The sequence below is a fragment of the Onychostoma macrolepis genome, chromosome 16 (genome assembly GCF_012432095.1).
Source record: "Onychostoma macrolepis isolate SWU-2019 chromosome 16, ASM1243209v1, whole genome shotgun sequence".
In the NCBI taxonomy this organism is placed as follows: domain Eukaryota; kingdom Metazoa; phylum Chordata; class Actinopteri; order Cypriniformes; family Cyprinidae; genus Onychostoma; species Onychostoma macrolepis.
In genome coordinates this window covers 24,744,776-24,761,051 of record NC_081170.1, presented here as the reverse complement: position 1 = coordinate 24,761,051, position 16,276 = coordinate 24,744,776, and the positions used below count along the sequence as shown (strand labels likewise).

General features: G+C 33.6%; 1 protein-coding gene across 1 annotated transcript; it reads left to right on the top strand.

Annotated features, from left to right (window-relative positions):
• The first annotated feature begins 11,910 nt into the window (after positions 1 to 11,910).
• cmtm8b (CKLF-like MARVEL transmembrane domain containing 8b) lies at positions 11,911 to 15,746 on the top strand. The gene is made up of 4 exons (XM_058747573.1): positions 11,911 to 12,242; positions 14,013 to 14,186; positions 14,326 to 14,445; positions 14,683 to 15,746. The coding sequence occupies exons 1-4, from the start codon at positions 12,075 to 12,077 to the stop codon at positions 14,767 to 14,769; spliced, it is 549 nt and encodes a 182-aa protein (XP_058603556.1). The 5' UTR covers positions 11,911 to 12,074; the 3' UTR covers positions 14,770 to 15,746.
• Positions 15,747 to 16,276: the final 530 nt, after the last annotated feature.

Sequence of the window (16,276 nt, the reverse complement as noted above, 5' to 3'; positions counted from 1 at the left end):
TTGACAGACACTGCCATTGCATTAGTCTGACATTCAGCTGGTGGATATCAGTGCAAATCAAAATGTGCACTGGAATTAGTGCAGAATTATTGCCTTGTTTGCTATGTGTGCTATAATGAAACATGAGAAATCATGTGTTTCTTTATATTATGCTTTTGATGTGATTGGAGCTGAAAATATAACAAAGCAATAATAACCAGTCTTTTTGTAACTAGGCATAGCACAGTGAGAAATGTAATATTTTTGCCACTATAGCTTCACCAAGCAAAACTGTAGAAATAATTATTGATATTATACAAGTTTCCCAAACATTCCATCATCTGCCATTGGTTGGCAAACAGAAAGTCCCACCCCAAACTCATGCTGTTCCTGTTAAAGACATAGAACAATGTTTTTTATAACGCCATCTCAGAACAACAGCACCTTTTTAAAGTTTGTAAAACAGTATTTGATGGATACTTCACAATTTTTCTTTTATTAGCTTTAACTTTTAACATTTGTCTAGAATTTACATTGCTTTCAGGACACTCTTGCAAAAAAAATTGCACTTTAGTGCACTTTAAATAAATAATATACTTTAAATAATATACTCAAGTGTAAACTGAATGTAATATTTTCACTTAATTGCATGTTATTCACAAATAAATCCAAATGTATTACAGCTTAAATTTACAGACCATTAAACGCAAATATACATGCACATTTTTAAATGTAATTTCATAATTACTTCTATTGAAATATGGTTAAAGTGTACTGCCAAATTTATGGTAAACTAAAACACTTTAATATAATTTCTATTGAGACCTGTATGTCATGTATTTAAATATATTTTTAATTGCATATATGTATAATGATTAAGTTGCAATGTAATTCATTCAAAATATATTAACGTTAAAGTTTATTAAATCTTAATGATTTAAAAGATACTTCAAAGTAAAGCTTTAAAAAAAAACACCTTTAAAAAGTGTACTTAAGTGTGTTAAGAAACATAGCTACTTTCTTTGAGTGCATGTAAATTACCTTTCATTTTTATTAAAATTACGTTATTTGCAAGTACAGTTGTTTATATTTAAGTTTTGGGTTACACTATTTTAAGGTGTCCTTGTTACAGTATAATTATACATGTAATACTGAGTAATATTAATTAGCTATATACTTACTATATGGGTAGGGTTAGGATTAGGGTCTGGTTTAGGGTTACTTGCATGTAATTATGCATAATTTATTGTTATTATGTTAGTAAGTACATGTAACATGTATAACAAGGACACTAAAATAAAGTGTTTTGAAGTATAATATAAGTGCACCATCAATACAATTAAGCACACTTATTTTTCACAAGGACAAATACAGAAGAGAAACACATTAACAAACACAAACCTGCTGTGGAAGATGAAAGAAGAGATTTTGAGAAATGTCTCAGTGCTTTAGTCCGTACAATGGAAGTCAATATCACCAAAACCAACATTCTTCAAAATATCTTCTTCTTGAGCTCTGAAGAAGAAAACATGAGGGTGAGCAAATAATGACAGGATTCTCATTTTTGGGTGAAGCTCAGTTGGCTCAATTTCCCGAGTTCCTGGTACTTTGGGGCACATTGGTGTTTGCCGTTTTGAAAACTCTTATCAGTAGCAGGCAGGTCGAGCTGCCCTGGTGACAGAACAGCCCATTAGAGCCCTAAAACATTGAAGAAGGATACTACCATCACCTTGGTTCCCTAGGGGCTGTAAATACTAGTGGAGCAGAGCAGACACACAGAGACAGCCCCGTCATTCAATCCTAATGCTTGCACCTTCACTGTGTTTCCTAATGTGATTCTAAACACATCTAAATGACATTTCCTCTCACTGAGATAGTGTCGATGGCTCTATTAGAAGTTGATAATGGCAGATATAAGTGCTGCAGGAGAGGATATGGAAGATCCGTATCTTAAGTGGCTCTCTTTCTTTCATGTCTCACTCCATCACTGTAAGGTTCCTGAGCTCACTCTAACACACTGGCAATGTGTCTAAGGTGATATGTGGCCAAAACAACCACATAGTTCATATGTGTGCATTAACACACATAATTAGGCAAGTGGACATGTCTGATATGCCAAAGCAATCATGCAATGGAAAATAGAAATATAATACCATGAGATGCGGGGGCTAGAAGTAGTTGAGTCTTGTTTAACAGTTCTATCTTGGTCATTTAATGCATTTTCTACGTTTTGTATTGGAAAAAAATAGACATTCAATTTTTGGATTATTACTGTTATGCTTACTAACATGCTTAATAAATAGAGTTATCAGGAGTTGGCATGCTTTTCTAAGAAATGCCTCAATAACACAGTGCTTAGCCTCCGATCCAGAACTCCTGCATAATATTAGTTTTTGGCCACTAAAATATCGGAAGACAGTAAATAATAACAGCGTCTGAGCAGCAGGGATGTTTTACTGCTTAATGGGACTTTCCATTTAGAGGATTTTTTTTTTTTTAAGCTATCTAACACTGACATGGAATTCTGGTTTGGAGTCTTTAATTTTTTTACAGCATAAGTCACCAACCCTTTTTAAACAGAACCATTCAATTATTTGCTGTAATAAATAGGCCTGGCAGTTTTGCTCGGCATAACAATATTTGCAGGCATGGGAATTTGCACGCTTCTGTGCTAAAGTTAACAATATGGAAATGTCTTTGAGCTTACCTGCCAGACTTCTCAGAAACACATTACTTGCAAATTGATAGCAGTGCTGAAAACAGCTGATTAGAAACAGGTAGACGGCTGCTGGATCAAGCGTGATCCCCTAAAGACATTAGTTGTGCTCAAAATAGCTGTATGGTACATTTGCAGATGAATAACCTATGCATAAACCTAAACACTTCCATATCAATGATCATTCGTTTATGACCTGAGCACTTTACATGCATGTTACTTCACATTTTTGTATGAAAACTAAATGTCTTTATTATTTGCACATGATCATCTTTTTTATGTATTCACTCATTTAATTTGCTCATGGTCTGTTTATATTTTATGTATATATTGGAGTTATATTGTAGTAGTAGTAGCAGCAGCAGCAGCAGCAGCAGCAGTAGTAGTAGTAATAATAATAATAATAATAATAATAATAATATGTATTATTATTATCATTATTATTATTATTATTACTACCACCAATAGTAATAACAATTGTATGTATTTCAACATTAAAATGTTAATACTTTGAGAATGATTAGGCAGAGTGTTAATATTTTTGTTAATAATAATAATAACAATAATAATAATAATTGAATATGTATTTAAACTTTAAAATGTCAGTACTTTAAGAAGTATTAAACACAGTAGTTGGTCATATTTATGAGTGTTTTATGTGACATTTGTATGATACTAATAATAATAATAATATGTATTATTATTATTATTATTATTATTATTATTATTATTATTTTTTAATATGCAAGCGTTTTGTATGGACTTTTAACAAACATTAAAATATATACCCCTAAATGCTACCACTTTTGCCAATGTCAACAATATTCATTTATTGGACTGTATATCATTAATAATTAAAACAAAGTTGAAGAGAATTTTTGGTTTTTCTGCGAATCATAATTTAGCTCCTCTCAGTCTGCACTTGTATTCAGATGTAGAACATGGCCACATCCCCAGATCCCCCTTGATTAAAAATCTACTGCCAAGCACAAGTCTGTTCTGCAAGAGTCAAAACATTTCCTTCACCCTGTTCTTAAGGGTGGGATTTGACTGAAACTGAAGCCTAATTAATGTGAACGACTGAAACAAACTGGCATATAGTGTGCGTCCCCAGCGGTGGAAGAGAGGTAAACATATGAAAGATTTCCAGATTTATCACATCTGCTGCCACGGATAATCACTTCTGAGGAAGTAAAGAAACACTCACAAGAATTGTATTTACACATCTACTTTCAATTTGGTATTCAGGTACCAGTTCTCGAAGCTGGTGGAATTCCGGGGATGCAGCTCGGCTAGTTCGCATGCAGCCTGGGCTTCTCGTCCACGCAGCGTATCGACTGAACCGACAGGAAAAGAGAGAAAGAGAGAGAAAGGGAGGGCGAAAGCTGCTGAAAAATTCATGCCTCTGCCAGCTCTGTCTATTCGCTGCTCAGCAGGGGCCCGCCTTTGATACTTCACACTTGCGGAAAAAAAAATGCAAATGATTTTTTCGCTGCATAACACAGAGAGAATGTATCCCCAGTAAGTTATAGGAATATCCTGCCAAAACATAATGAAATTTAGCCACCGCTTGCGAGTTTTCTTTTTCCGATTCTCCGTAGGTGTGTGTGTGTGAATCTAACCTTTTGCCACATTCTGAAATATCCTTTACCGTCTTTTGTTTTTGCCAAATTCGCAGATTGCACCACACTCTACATACTACAGGACCCATACTTCTCAATCTGGCCGAGATGTCCACATCACAGCTTTTTTTGGGTTTCAAAATCGAAATGAAGTGAAATCAGGGCAACTTCTATTCATATACCAATTACAACTGCCAAACATATTAAGGAGGTGCTTGGATTTGTTGAGAGGAATGATGGGTAATATATGAAAGGAGGTAAATGTGGTCTTGTTGTGGGGAGCTGAAGGGGAAATATTGGCTTTGACAGGTAGCACAGCAGGGGGGCCGCCGTACTAAGACTGGGATCTATTTTCTCACCCCGGCTCGGTTTCAGGAATGCTGATTAGATATGCTCTCTCTGTGTCAGGGAGTAATCCACCAACGCAACCACAGACCAGACCTGCTCCCCATCTCCCACAACTACCTCCGCCATTTTTATACCTCGCCCCGGCTTTGTTTTTGTGGGATTGAATCGCATCCGGCTTGATTATCGCTCTCTCTCGTTGATGTTTGGCAGCAATACGGGCTTAAATAATTGCCGGTGTGAGACGGTGTTATTTATTGTAGCGTAGGAAGCTTGTTTGGGTTCGGATAGGGAAGAAGATGCTGGGATGTGGGGTGGGGTGCAACAGCGTCTGGAGGTGTGTGTGTGTGTGTGCGTTTGTATGTAATAATGTCTTCGCCTTTGTGGGTGCCCACATCAGCCAATTATGAGGCGACATCTGGTTTAGCTGACAAGTGACTGCGGAGGAGGGTGGAAAGTGTGTGTTTGTGTTTGTGTGTGTTGTTCTAGCAGCAGGGAGGCGTTTAGGAGAATAGATTTGAGCTCTGAATGCTCAGCGGGGCAGGGGCTGGGCAAAGGGCGGTGTCAACAACATATATTTTATAGTATATGAATCTATAATTAATAGTCACATATGAACACCATACAAAACCCTGAGAAATATTAAACACCTGTGTGTACAAAACCGTCTTTCAGAATGTTTTAATAGCATAATGTGAATAATATATAATGAACGCTGTCAATCAAAACTTTTATTTTGCTCTTCGTTCTCATGTAACGCTCACCGTATCTTCTGTGGTAGGGCTGGAAACAGCTCCAGTGTTTGTTTGAAATTATAAATAAATGTATGAAGCACCTATTTTTCCAATAAACACCTGAATATTAACAGCAAAACCTCAGTCAAATAATAAAAAGCTCAAATTAAATCAGTACATTTATGATGTAGCTTGCATGAAACATTGGCACGGTATCGAAGGTGGTCGTTTTGCCTGACAGACTGCAGTTTTCCAGCGTGATTGTAACGTTCTGAGAAGGTCCCCAGTATCAGGCCAGTGTAAATGAGGCAGCTGACATGGATTACCTGCGGCGATGTGGATCATACTGAGTTGGGTGAAATACATTAGCACTGTGAAATGGGCCCCAGCCGAGGGCCCTGACTTCTACACAGGCACATCACTGACACTCAAATCAGAGAGATTCCCAGGAATGTTTTATTTGTACAATGAAAAAAAGTTCATACATGAAATGGATAAATCGATGCTTTATGATTGGTGTGAATTTATTGTTTTAGTAGACATATCAAGGCTTCTTTTGTATGCATGCACACAGAATTTTTTTTTTTTTTTTTGTGTAAGATTATGTGTTAAATTTTCCAAAATGTAGCAATTTTAATTCATATAGTTAAGTAACACAATTTATTATTGTGAATTTTTATTTCTTTTTATTTCTTTTATTATTAAGGTGTTGGCTCCTCATTCATATATGTGACCCTGGACAACAAAACCAGTCTCAAGTCGCACGTGTATGTTTGTAGCAATAGCCAGCAATACATTGTATGGGTCAAAATGATTGACTTTTCTTTTATGCCAAAAATCATTAGGATATTAAGTAAAGATCATGTTCCATGAAGATATTTTGGAAATGTCCTACCGTAAATATATCAAAACTTAATTCTTGATTAGTAATATGCATTGCTAAGGACTTCATTTGGACAACAACAAAGGCGATTTTCTCAATATTTAGATGTTTTTGCACCATCAGACTCCAGACTTTCAAATAGTTGTATCTCGTCCAAATATTGTCATATCCTAACATCCATCCATCCATCCATCCATCCATCAATGGAAAGCTTATTTATTCGTTCAGATGATCTTAATTAAAAAAAAAAAAGATTATGACTGGTTTTGTGGTCCAGGTCACACACACACACACACACACACACACACACATATATATATATATATACATACACTGGAATTTCATCTTAATTAAATAAAATACATAAAAATAAATCATGAAACAAAAATACATAGCTATTTAGTAGCTACAAATTGTTTTGATGTTTAGCCAACACACAAAACTTACATTCTAGCATTACAAACTTGGCATTCTATTTACAGATGTAGATATTTACAGATATTTAATACTAAGCTGTGTAACTGCATAGTCGAGCTAAGTAAAAATGTCTTTGCAAACATGTGACCAGGAGTCAGATTTGTTTGCTGAATGGGGTATAGCCACTTTGATTGAACTATGTCTCAGATCACCTGTCTTCATGGTCAGTTTGTGGTCAGAATAGATTTCTTTTTTTCTTTTTGCTCCTCATACAAATGGAAGCATTGATTATATCTGGCAGTTCCAAGGCTGAGCAGATGTAAACTGATCATGGGCATATCGCAGTGTCTGTTCCCATGGTCCTCTGCTCCTCTTCGGACTCCGATTGAAATGTTTGCATGTATGTTGTTCTCATACAGAGGTGAGAGGATTTGCCTGTGTCTCTGAGTGGTTTGGTAAATCCGGCCCGGTCCTAGACACCGAAATAATTAATCCCTTCGGTGTTGGCTCCTCGTTCACCCTTTCAATGATTCTCCGAGCGGCTTACCACCGCGTCAGAGTCTGGGTGAAGAGGAAAGGAAATAAAAGGCAGCAGGGAGAATCATCAGGGATGAGAATGTCTTAATGCAGACCCACCATCCCCCTCTTCCTTCAAACACACTCCCTTCTTGCTCCAGAGACCATGAAAGACCCTTCATTCATGATTTAAAAAAAAGATAATTCAGCCGGTTTAATTTCCTTTTTCAATTTTGCTTCAAGGATTTTACAGTGGCACGATAACCATTTTCATGACTGAAAAGTGCAAAAGGAGAGATCTGATTTTCATCTACCTCTAGGACTCCATCTTGAATGTGACCATCCTCAGGAGTCATCATTAAGTTTGAGGTAACGGAGAGACTGAGTGTTAAAGGACACTTAGCTGCTTTTACCCTATCAATTCTTGATGAAAGACCTTCTTTTTCTGAGACTTGTTTGAAAAAGTTCCACTTTAAAATTGTTTTAGCAACATGCCTGATACTGTTGCAACTGTTAGCTGAAGTTGCAGAGAGTTTGTGTTCTCATGTTTGATTGCAGCAGTGTCATGACTATCACAGCCCCCTTTTAACCTTTGACCCTTCCTGACCCTGCCTCAATGGCGATAGCACAAGCCCTTTGACTTGGAATTAAGGGATAAAACTCAAAGTGAATGGACGTTGTAGTGAGATCCCGTGATAGATTGTTTTGAGCTTGTTTTGATGTGAGTCTAGTATATAATCATAATCAGATCTAATATTTATTTGTTTTTATTTAGTCATTCATCTATTTTTATCTGACTGAGCATAGTTCTTCTGTTTTATCCGGAAAAAAAAGAAGAAAAATTACATTATCTAAGGAGATTCCTTTATAGAACATTTAGCATAGCAATATAGGCTATATTAAAATATTCTGCTTATAGTTTAATGTAATTGTGTTTGATTGTAGATGAGATTATCTCTTTCTCTCTGATGTGCATTTATGCTGAGAAACTCCCAGCACCTACTCATCTTTCTAAAGGCTTAAGATATCCTAATCTGATCTAGATCTTTTAATATACAGAGACTCCACAGATCTGGTAATTAGAAAGTAATGCATGGATTCAGCATCAGGATTTAGTATTGACTACTGTACTTTTGTAATATAAACAAATCCCACAGGTTAAAACAGTTCTGTTGATTTAAAGACTTATTACAGTCCTATTGACGGTCTTTGTTATTATCTCAGAAACAATCCCTGCATTATGAGGGTTATTTATCAGTATACGGTCCCTTGAGCAAGAAGTATTCATAGACAAAGCTGAAGTCTTTCTTCTTAAAAATAAGAACAGCCCTTGCAGTGCCTCTGACTACCAATAATAGAATTTACTCAGAAGACATTTTTGTTGTTGTTGTTGTTATTATCAACTTTGAACAAGTACAAATATGGCTAGATATTAGTAAATACAAATTTAAATATGGTTAATAGATTAAAAAGAAGAAGAAGAAGAAAAACATTCCGTGACTTTTTTTTGTATGCTTAATTATTTGCTTTAGTTTCCTCATTTGATTTAATTTTGTATTTTTTTAAACAAAACAAAAATGCATACCCAAATTTCAATATTTATTTATTTTTTTTTATTATAGAGGGAAATATTTAACCTGAATAACATAAGAATGATCAATTAATGATTTTTACAGCAGTGCTTGCGCACATCCTGACTTTGCCATTAGCTACAATTAAAGTACAAAGCAAAAGTATATGACAGTATATGACATAGAAATTTTGACCTTGCTACTCTCATGGAGTCTGTCTCAGAATATAGTACATGAGATACACACACACTGTGCCTAGACTCTTCTCAAATTAATGGATGATTTAAAAGTTCAAATTTAATACTGTCACCCTGATGGAAATTATTTTTGTAAATGTAATATAATGAAATAAAATAATTTTTTAGGTAATGTTCATAATATATTCTGTATGGTGTATTTTTTTATTTATTTTATTATTTTTTTTTTTACAGTTACAATAACTAGACCTTTAAATGAATTTCTGTTAAACTATTAAATAAATTCATGCTTCTTAAACATGGCTGCCTGCAAAGCATTATACCAGCCTGAGTCTCACAGCACGTATCCTCCTAAGATGACTTAATTACATTCTGTGGAACCACGCATTTATCGAAAGCATAACCTTTACAACTGACTACATGGTGACCGCTGTGAACAACAATTAGTAAATAGAGGTTACAGAGACGAACAGGCCACACGCAGAGTACTGAGCAATAGACATCTTATTTTTGCCGTGATTTTTTCACCAGGAATTTTTGGCATGTTTATTTCATGAATCAAACTTATTTTAATTAAAATATTATACATAATAAATAATACTGGATTTAAAGCCTACTGATTATAAACAAATATAGAATGAGTCTGTTGGACTCTGTTTAAATGTTGGAAAAACAGGTTTTATTTCTAATCAAGCATTATATCAATTTAATTGAATCTGATTCTCTTATTTTCATTTCCAGGATTGTAATACACTCTTTCTTGTATGGAGTATTAAGAATGGCTGTGTATGGAGTCTCAAATAAAATATTTTAATTCAATAGCTGGAGCCCGTTCACTGATATTGCCTGTAACAGACTGTATTAGTTGGGTAGTGCAACACAGCTGGGCAAGATGCTTTCATGGCATTTTCAGGTTTGTTTAGTCATAAATAAAAAATCAGATCAACAAAGTGAAAGCAAACCTTTGATGTAGAGAGCTGGCAGAAAGGATAGGGTGAACCAGCCATCAAATAATAGGTTTATAGTCACTGTGTTATATACATTATAACAAAAAAAAAATAGACGTTTGATTGGTCATGAATTTAATTTAATGAATTTAGTGATGCCAGTAATAATAGAGTCATGTAATGACTTTATTTAGATAATAACATTTAATAAATATAGTACAATCGGCAATATAGTGTGTGAAATTAAGAAATCACAAATAAAACAATTAACAGTCATGACACATTTTGAAGAACATTTTGTTAGTATTTTCTGCAAAATACTGGACAGTAAAATACTGGCCTAGAGACTCTAATTCAGTTATAGATGAACCTTTCAGTACCATAGTTTGACAACTTCTATGGATTTGCTGCCCTCTTGCGACATACTGGAATTATTACAGGAAAAAGGGAAACGGGTAATTTCTGTCGATTTTGTTAATACAAATATTCTGTTGCCTCAATTGTCTTCGCATTTAAAAGGTATACGCGCTCATTCGAGCACTAGCTAATGATCAAATAATGTCAGGTTAAACAATACACCAACAGGCATAAGTGTTCTCGTCAGGAGACATAGGCTTCTCTTCAGCATAGCAAAATTAGCCTAATTTTATGCCAGTGCTATCTCTTTGATATTAAAAAGGTTATAAGAATGATAGTTTGACTGGCTTGTGAATATTAATTTTATCATTCTAATGGTGTTCAGTAACTTTCCAATAGCAAAACCTGAATTTCATTAATATAATAATAATAATAAAATCCATTAATATATATATATATATATATATATATATTAATGGATATATATATCATATAAATATATATATATATATATATATATATATACACGTTATGATATATATATATATATATATATATATATATATATATATATATATATATTATATTATATATATATATATATATATATATATCATAACGTGGTTCCAACCGTGGCATACAAACCCTAAAAATTATTAAAAAAAAAAAAAAAAAAAAACATTAGTTGCTGTTAGTTGTTTTAATTACATTTGTTGTTTATAATTACGTTTATTTATAATGATGTTTATTGTATTTGCCGATTCATTTTGTTGTGATGATAGGCTAGTGTAATTTGAAATAAAATAGGCCCTGCTCGCGAATAAATAGGCTAATTATTTTAAAGTCAGTTAAATAAATTGCTCAAACTGGTTAGCAAAATCCTTTTTATTTGGTTCGCGATTTATTTTTTTATAATTCGCTTAAACACTATGGTAACACTTTACAATAAGGTTCATTAGTTAACTACATTAGTTAACATGAACTAATAATGAACTGCACTTATACAGCGTTTATTAATCTTTTTTAATGTTAATTTCAACATTTACTAATACATTATTAAACTCTTGTTAACATTAGTTAATGCACTGTGAACTAACATGAACTAACAATGAACATCTGTATTTTTATTAACTAACGTTAGCGAAGATTAGTAAATACAGTAACAAATGTATTGCTCATGGTTAGTTCATGTTAGTTAATACATTAACTAATGTTTAACTAATGAACCTTATTGTAAAGTGTTACCAACACTATAATATTATAGAAATGTGTTTGCGCAAAAATACGTAGCTTATACTTTAGAACGAGCAAAAATAGCACTGGTTGGAGTGAATAGGCAATTTAAAAAATAAATAAATAAAAATAAACATCATAGTTTCATAGCTTGCATACTAGCTATTATAAACGACTGCATCGCAGCTTCTGAACGACTGCATCTTGTAGGCTAAACGTGAAAGCACAAGAATTACTTTCCATCAACTGCCTCGTCTGTTCTTGTCTTGTTTTACTGGATCATTGCGAGTCATGTCCAGGAGACGCTTGGTTCTCGCCTGTTCAACGAGTCAGTGAAGTGATGCTTGAGAGCCGCTCGAACCGCAGCAGTCCGATTACTTTATGATTGTGAACCGGCTCAACAAATTCATTAAAAAGATCCGTTTCAAAAAGATTGATTCTTTCACGAATCGGACATCCCTTTTATGGGATAAGCCTACACCATAGTAGGTTTCCTTTGCTTTAGGAGCAGGGATCACTTCTTGGTTTATTCCGGGAGTTTTTGTAATTCCGTTAGAATGGAGATCGACTCCGAGTCCCGCACCGACAGCACCAGCACCAGCACCGCTACTGACAGAACCAGTAAGAGCTCAAATATAGAGAGTTTAGGCTTGTCACACTCCAAGTTGGCTTATGATGGGAATTTTATTCGCTCTGCTTCTGGCGTGTTTATGACTGGAGAAATCGTAAGTATAGCTGAGATAGCTGAATAGTGAATGTAAATTTAGACCACTATTTAGAAATCCTAAGTATTAGCCTACTTTTAAGTCACGAGATAAAACATTGGTTATGAATTAGATTGAAAGAAAACTAATCTAGATTGCTGTACGTATCTCTACTTAGAAAAGGACACTTTTTGCAGTTTTCCACTTTCCATTTCCCAGAGGAGGATGCAATGATGTATTTTTGATATAGCGAAAGTGAAACTGGTTTTTGAAATCTTTTATTTCATTTTTTTTTTAATTTTTACATTTATTTATTTATTTTATTAATAGCCTACTCTTTAACTCATTTAAAAACATTACTTATTATGGAAACAATATAGGTCTAAAGAATGTATTTAGCCTAAGTATAAATTAAATAATGTTAGGAGGTGTAATTGCATGTTATTTACAATTTAATGAAAGTGTACAATAAAATGCAATTAAAAGTTGAGAGTGCTTAATATAATAATAATTATTTTTTTTAATTCATAAATTCAAATATTAATTGAAATATGGTTAAAATGCAGGCCTACTGCTGCCTGTATTAACAAGCATTTATGGTAGCTAAAATATTCAGTTCAGTAAAGCTACCATAAATTAACCTCTATTGAAACTTCATGTATTTGAATATATTTGTAATTACACATTTGCAATAAGGAAGCTATATAGGAAGTAAAATATTGGAAGTATAATATTATAATAGCAATATTAGATAACACATGCTTTATGTTAGTCAACACAGCACACAGAATAAGTGTATTTAAAGCACGAGAAAAATATTAAAACATGATTTACAATATACTGCAAACGTTTTAATTTAACATTATTTACAAAATGCACTTTTCTGAAGTGAGTTAAGAAACATAATCAAGAAAGTTTACTCTCTTTAAGTACACTTAAGTGACCTTATATTTCATTGATATTATTACAAAGTTTTTTTTCTTTTTCTTTTATAAATATACTTTTTCAATTGGAAGTACACTGCAAGGGTACATTCAATACAAGCACACTTCTTTTGCACAAGGAATAGCTTGCAACCATACAGTATGTGGTGAATAGGAACAACAAAATGTAAGAATTTTTGTTGTTCATGAAGATAATTACTCACTAAGGAAAGAGAGGAAGAGGACCAACCAAAACAGTTGGGAAACAAACTCTTCCTTTCGGCTTGTATTGTTCTTCTTCCTTCCACCACACGCTCTGAGTCAAATCTTAGCATTCCCTTTCCTGGTGTAATCTATAGCCAGCTCTGTCTTCCAAACCCAAAATATTTTTTCCTGTAATATCAAGAACACAGTGAGAAATTCTTTGCTGTTTATAACAGGAAGGGAGGGAAGTATCTGGAGAATAATATGGTGTTAAGGAGTGGTGGCTAGTCCCAGTTCTGCTGCTTAGAGAACATAATTGTCATTGTTTTTATTTTGTTCGTCAAAATGTGTTTTTACAACTCAATTCTAAAGTTTTTTCAGGTCCTAAAATATGAGTTGGTGAATGCATTGATGCATTTGGCAGATGCTTTTATCAAAAGTGACTTACAGCGCATTCAAGTTATATGTTTTATCAGTTCATGTAGGATTCAAACCTATAACAATGGCTTTGCTAGTGTCATACTGTACTATTTGAGCTACAGAAATGCTATCTCATGTGATGCCCATTATCTGCTTTCTTATGGCTGTTTTTAGATAAGTTTCAATGTGTTTAAAGAGTGCTGTTTCAATCCGTTGAGTGTCTGTGCTCCATCTTCAACCTCAGGTGTTTGGGCTTCTGGTGTGGACTCTGATTGGTGGGACGGAGTACCTCCATGTTCCTGCATTGGGATGGGTAATGTTTGTGTCAGTCTTTTATTGGGTGCTTACTGTCATTCTCTTCCTCATATACCTGACTATGGCCCACACCAGGATTCCCCAGATCCCATGGAAAATTTTGGTGAGTAAAGTTTAACTAATATTTTATTCAAATTATCTAAATTATACTACACAAACGAATGTCCAAAAAACAAACAAACAAACAAACAAACAAAAAATCACCAAACCTGCATTAAATTTAAGGCTTTTTTATTTCGCAGGGAATATGTTTTAATGGCAGCGCCTCTGTATTGTACCTGACAGCGGCTGTGATTTGTGCCGTATCTTTGAATGTGGCCATTAGGGGGCGCTACTACTTCATCAGCTGGGTTGCATCAACGGTATGAAAAGCAACTTAGTTTAGCAATACTCTTGTTTCCTTATAGCCTATCACCTGGAAGCAAAGTCTTTCCTTCCACAACAGATTATTTTCCTGGACTGAAAAAATGAGTTGACATTAAGTAAACAGACATTAATGTACTGCATTTTGTATGTGTGTGCCATGCAATTACAAAAAGAACTTGTAGCAGTAGCCTATAATAATTTGAATGACAAAGTCCTGTTCTGTTCCTTTTCAGATATTTGCCTCACTGGCTATGGTGTGTTACGCAGGAAATACAGTTGTGAATTTCAAATCCTGGAGATCAAAAAGTGGAGAGACATAAGCAAATGTTTTTAGTTTCTTTGCTTGTCTGTTTGTTTTTATTATCCCTGGGGGATCGTTTCTGCGAACTGAAAGAATTGCATAAAAAGAGAATTTTATATGTAGCATCTTTCCTATATGTAAAACTTGAACTGTACACTACAGAAGATTGCTCATTTTATTTTTCATATTAATTATTGAGGCAAAACATAAAAATCTTTGTTTAAACCCACGCTGTATGGTAAGCCTATAGTGTAATGATTTATATTCAGAGTTGTTAGATTCAGTTTGATGGGAAGTTTTAGGATTTTGTCATTTATCCTTGCTTGTTTGAATAAAAGGGGAACTATTATGTAAAATTCACTTTTACATGGTATTTGTACACACAACCACCCCATAATGATAAAAATTCATGTACTCCTTTATTATATTCCCAATTAATCATAAACAGTACCCTTACGAAAAAGAAGTTTATTCAAGTGTGCTATTAGTATACTTCTTTTAAACTAAATAGGAAAGTATACTTTTAGTTTACTTTTTATGTACTTCTCAAAAATGGGCTTTATGTACTTCTCAGAAATATACATAAAAAAGTATACTTGACTTAGAAAAAGTCTAAATATGTTTTAGCTATACTTGTGCTCCTACAATCCGTGTTTTCATTATTATACGGTAGGGGACGCTAGTACACATCTTCTGTACAGAATTTCCGAAAAACACAAGTGAAGAAGAAACCAAAACAACAGATACTTTCACATGTAATCGATCATCTGACATAAAAAAGCATCGAAACTGTGTAACGTTATGGAATAATATGTCAACCAATGAAGAGGTAATAATGACTGTCAAGCTTTGGGTGTTGATCGACTTCATCTACGTTTTGATTATCATTCTGAATCTAATTCATAGTCTTCTTTTCAGCTTTTTGTTCAAAATGTTGTTTATTTCTCTATTTTTTTATTTATGAAACTTATCTACATTCAAGTGTTTAAAAAAAGAATGCATGAAACTACAATAAAATGTTTTTGTTTACAAGCAGATACCCTGTTCTTTCTTTTGATGTTTTGTATGTTCAGATATTCATATAACAAAATATATACAAATTAATACCTAAATAGGGACATAATAGTATACTTAAAGTATGATGTAAAGTTCACTTAAAGAAAACTTGCAAGTGTACTTGCACTATAAAACTACTAAACTAGTAGTTTACTGAGACTATACTTCAAAGTGTACTAAAAATGCTACTACAAGTATTTAATTAGTAAACTATCAGTATACCTATAAGTTCACTTTTAGTATAGTTGCAGTACAAGCTAAAATATTGATGTAAACTAGTTTACTACTGTTTTATTTAAAGTATACTTAAAAGTATACTTTTATATACTAGAAAGTGGGCCAATTTAGTCTCAAGGAGTATTGAAATAGTACACTTACAAGTATACTACTAGTACACTGATATTTGTATACTTAATACATAAAGTATACTTTAAAATATACTTGAACTTTACTTAAGTATACTTAATAAA

Bases quoted from the DNA above. Each gene is read 5' to 3' on its own strand.
- cmtm8b (XM_058747573.1), top strand. From the start codon at position 12,075: ATGGAGATCGACTCCGAGTCCCGCACCGACAGCACCAGCACCAGCACC. The intron at 12,243-14,012 runs GTAAGTATAGCT...CTTCAACCTCAG, and splicing joins TGTTTATGACTGGAGAAATC to GTGTTTGGGCTTCTGGTGTG. The intron at 14,446-14,682 runs GTATGAAAAGCA...GTTCCTTTTCAG, and splicing joins TCAGCTGGGTTGCATCAACG to ATATTTGCCTCACTGGCTAT.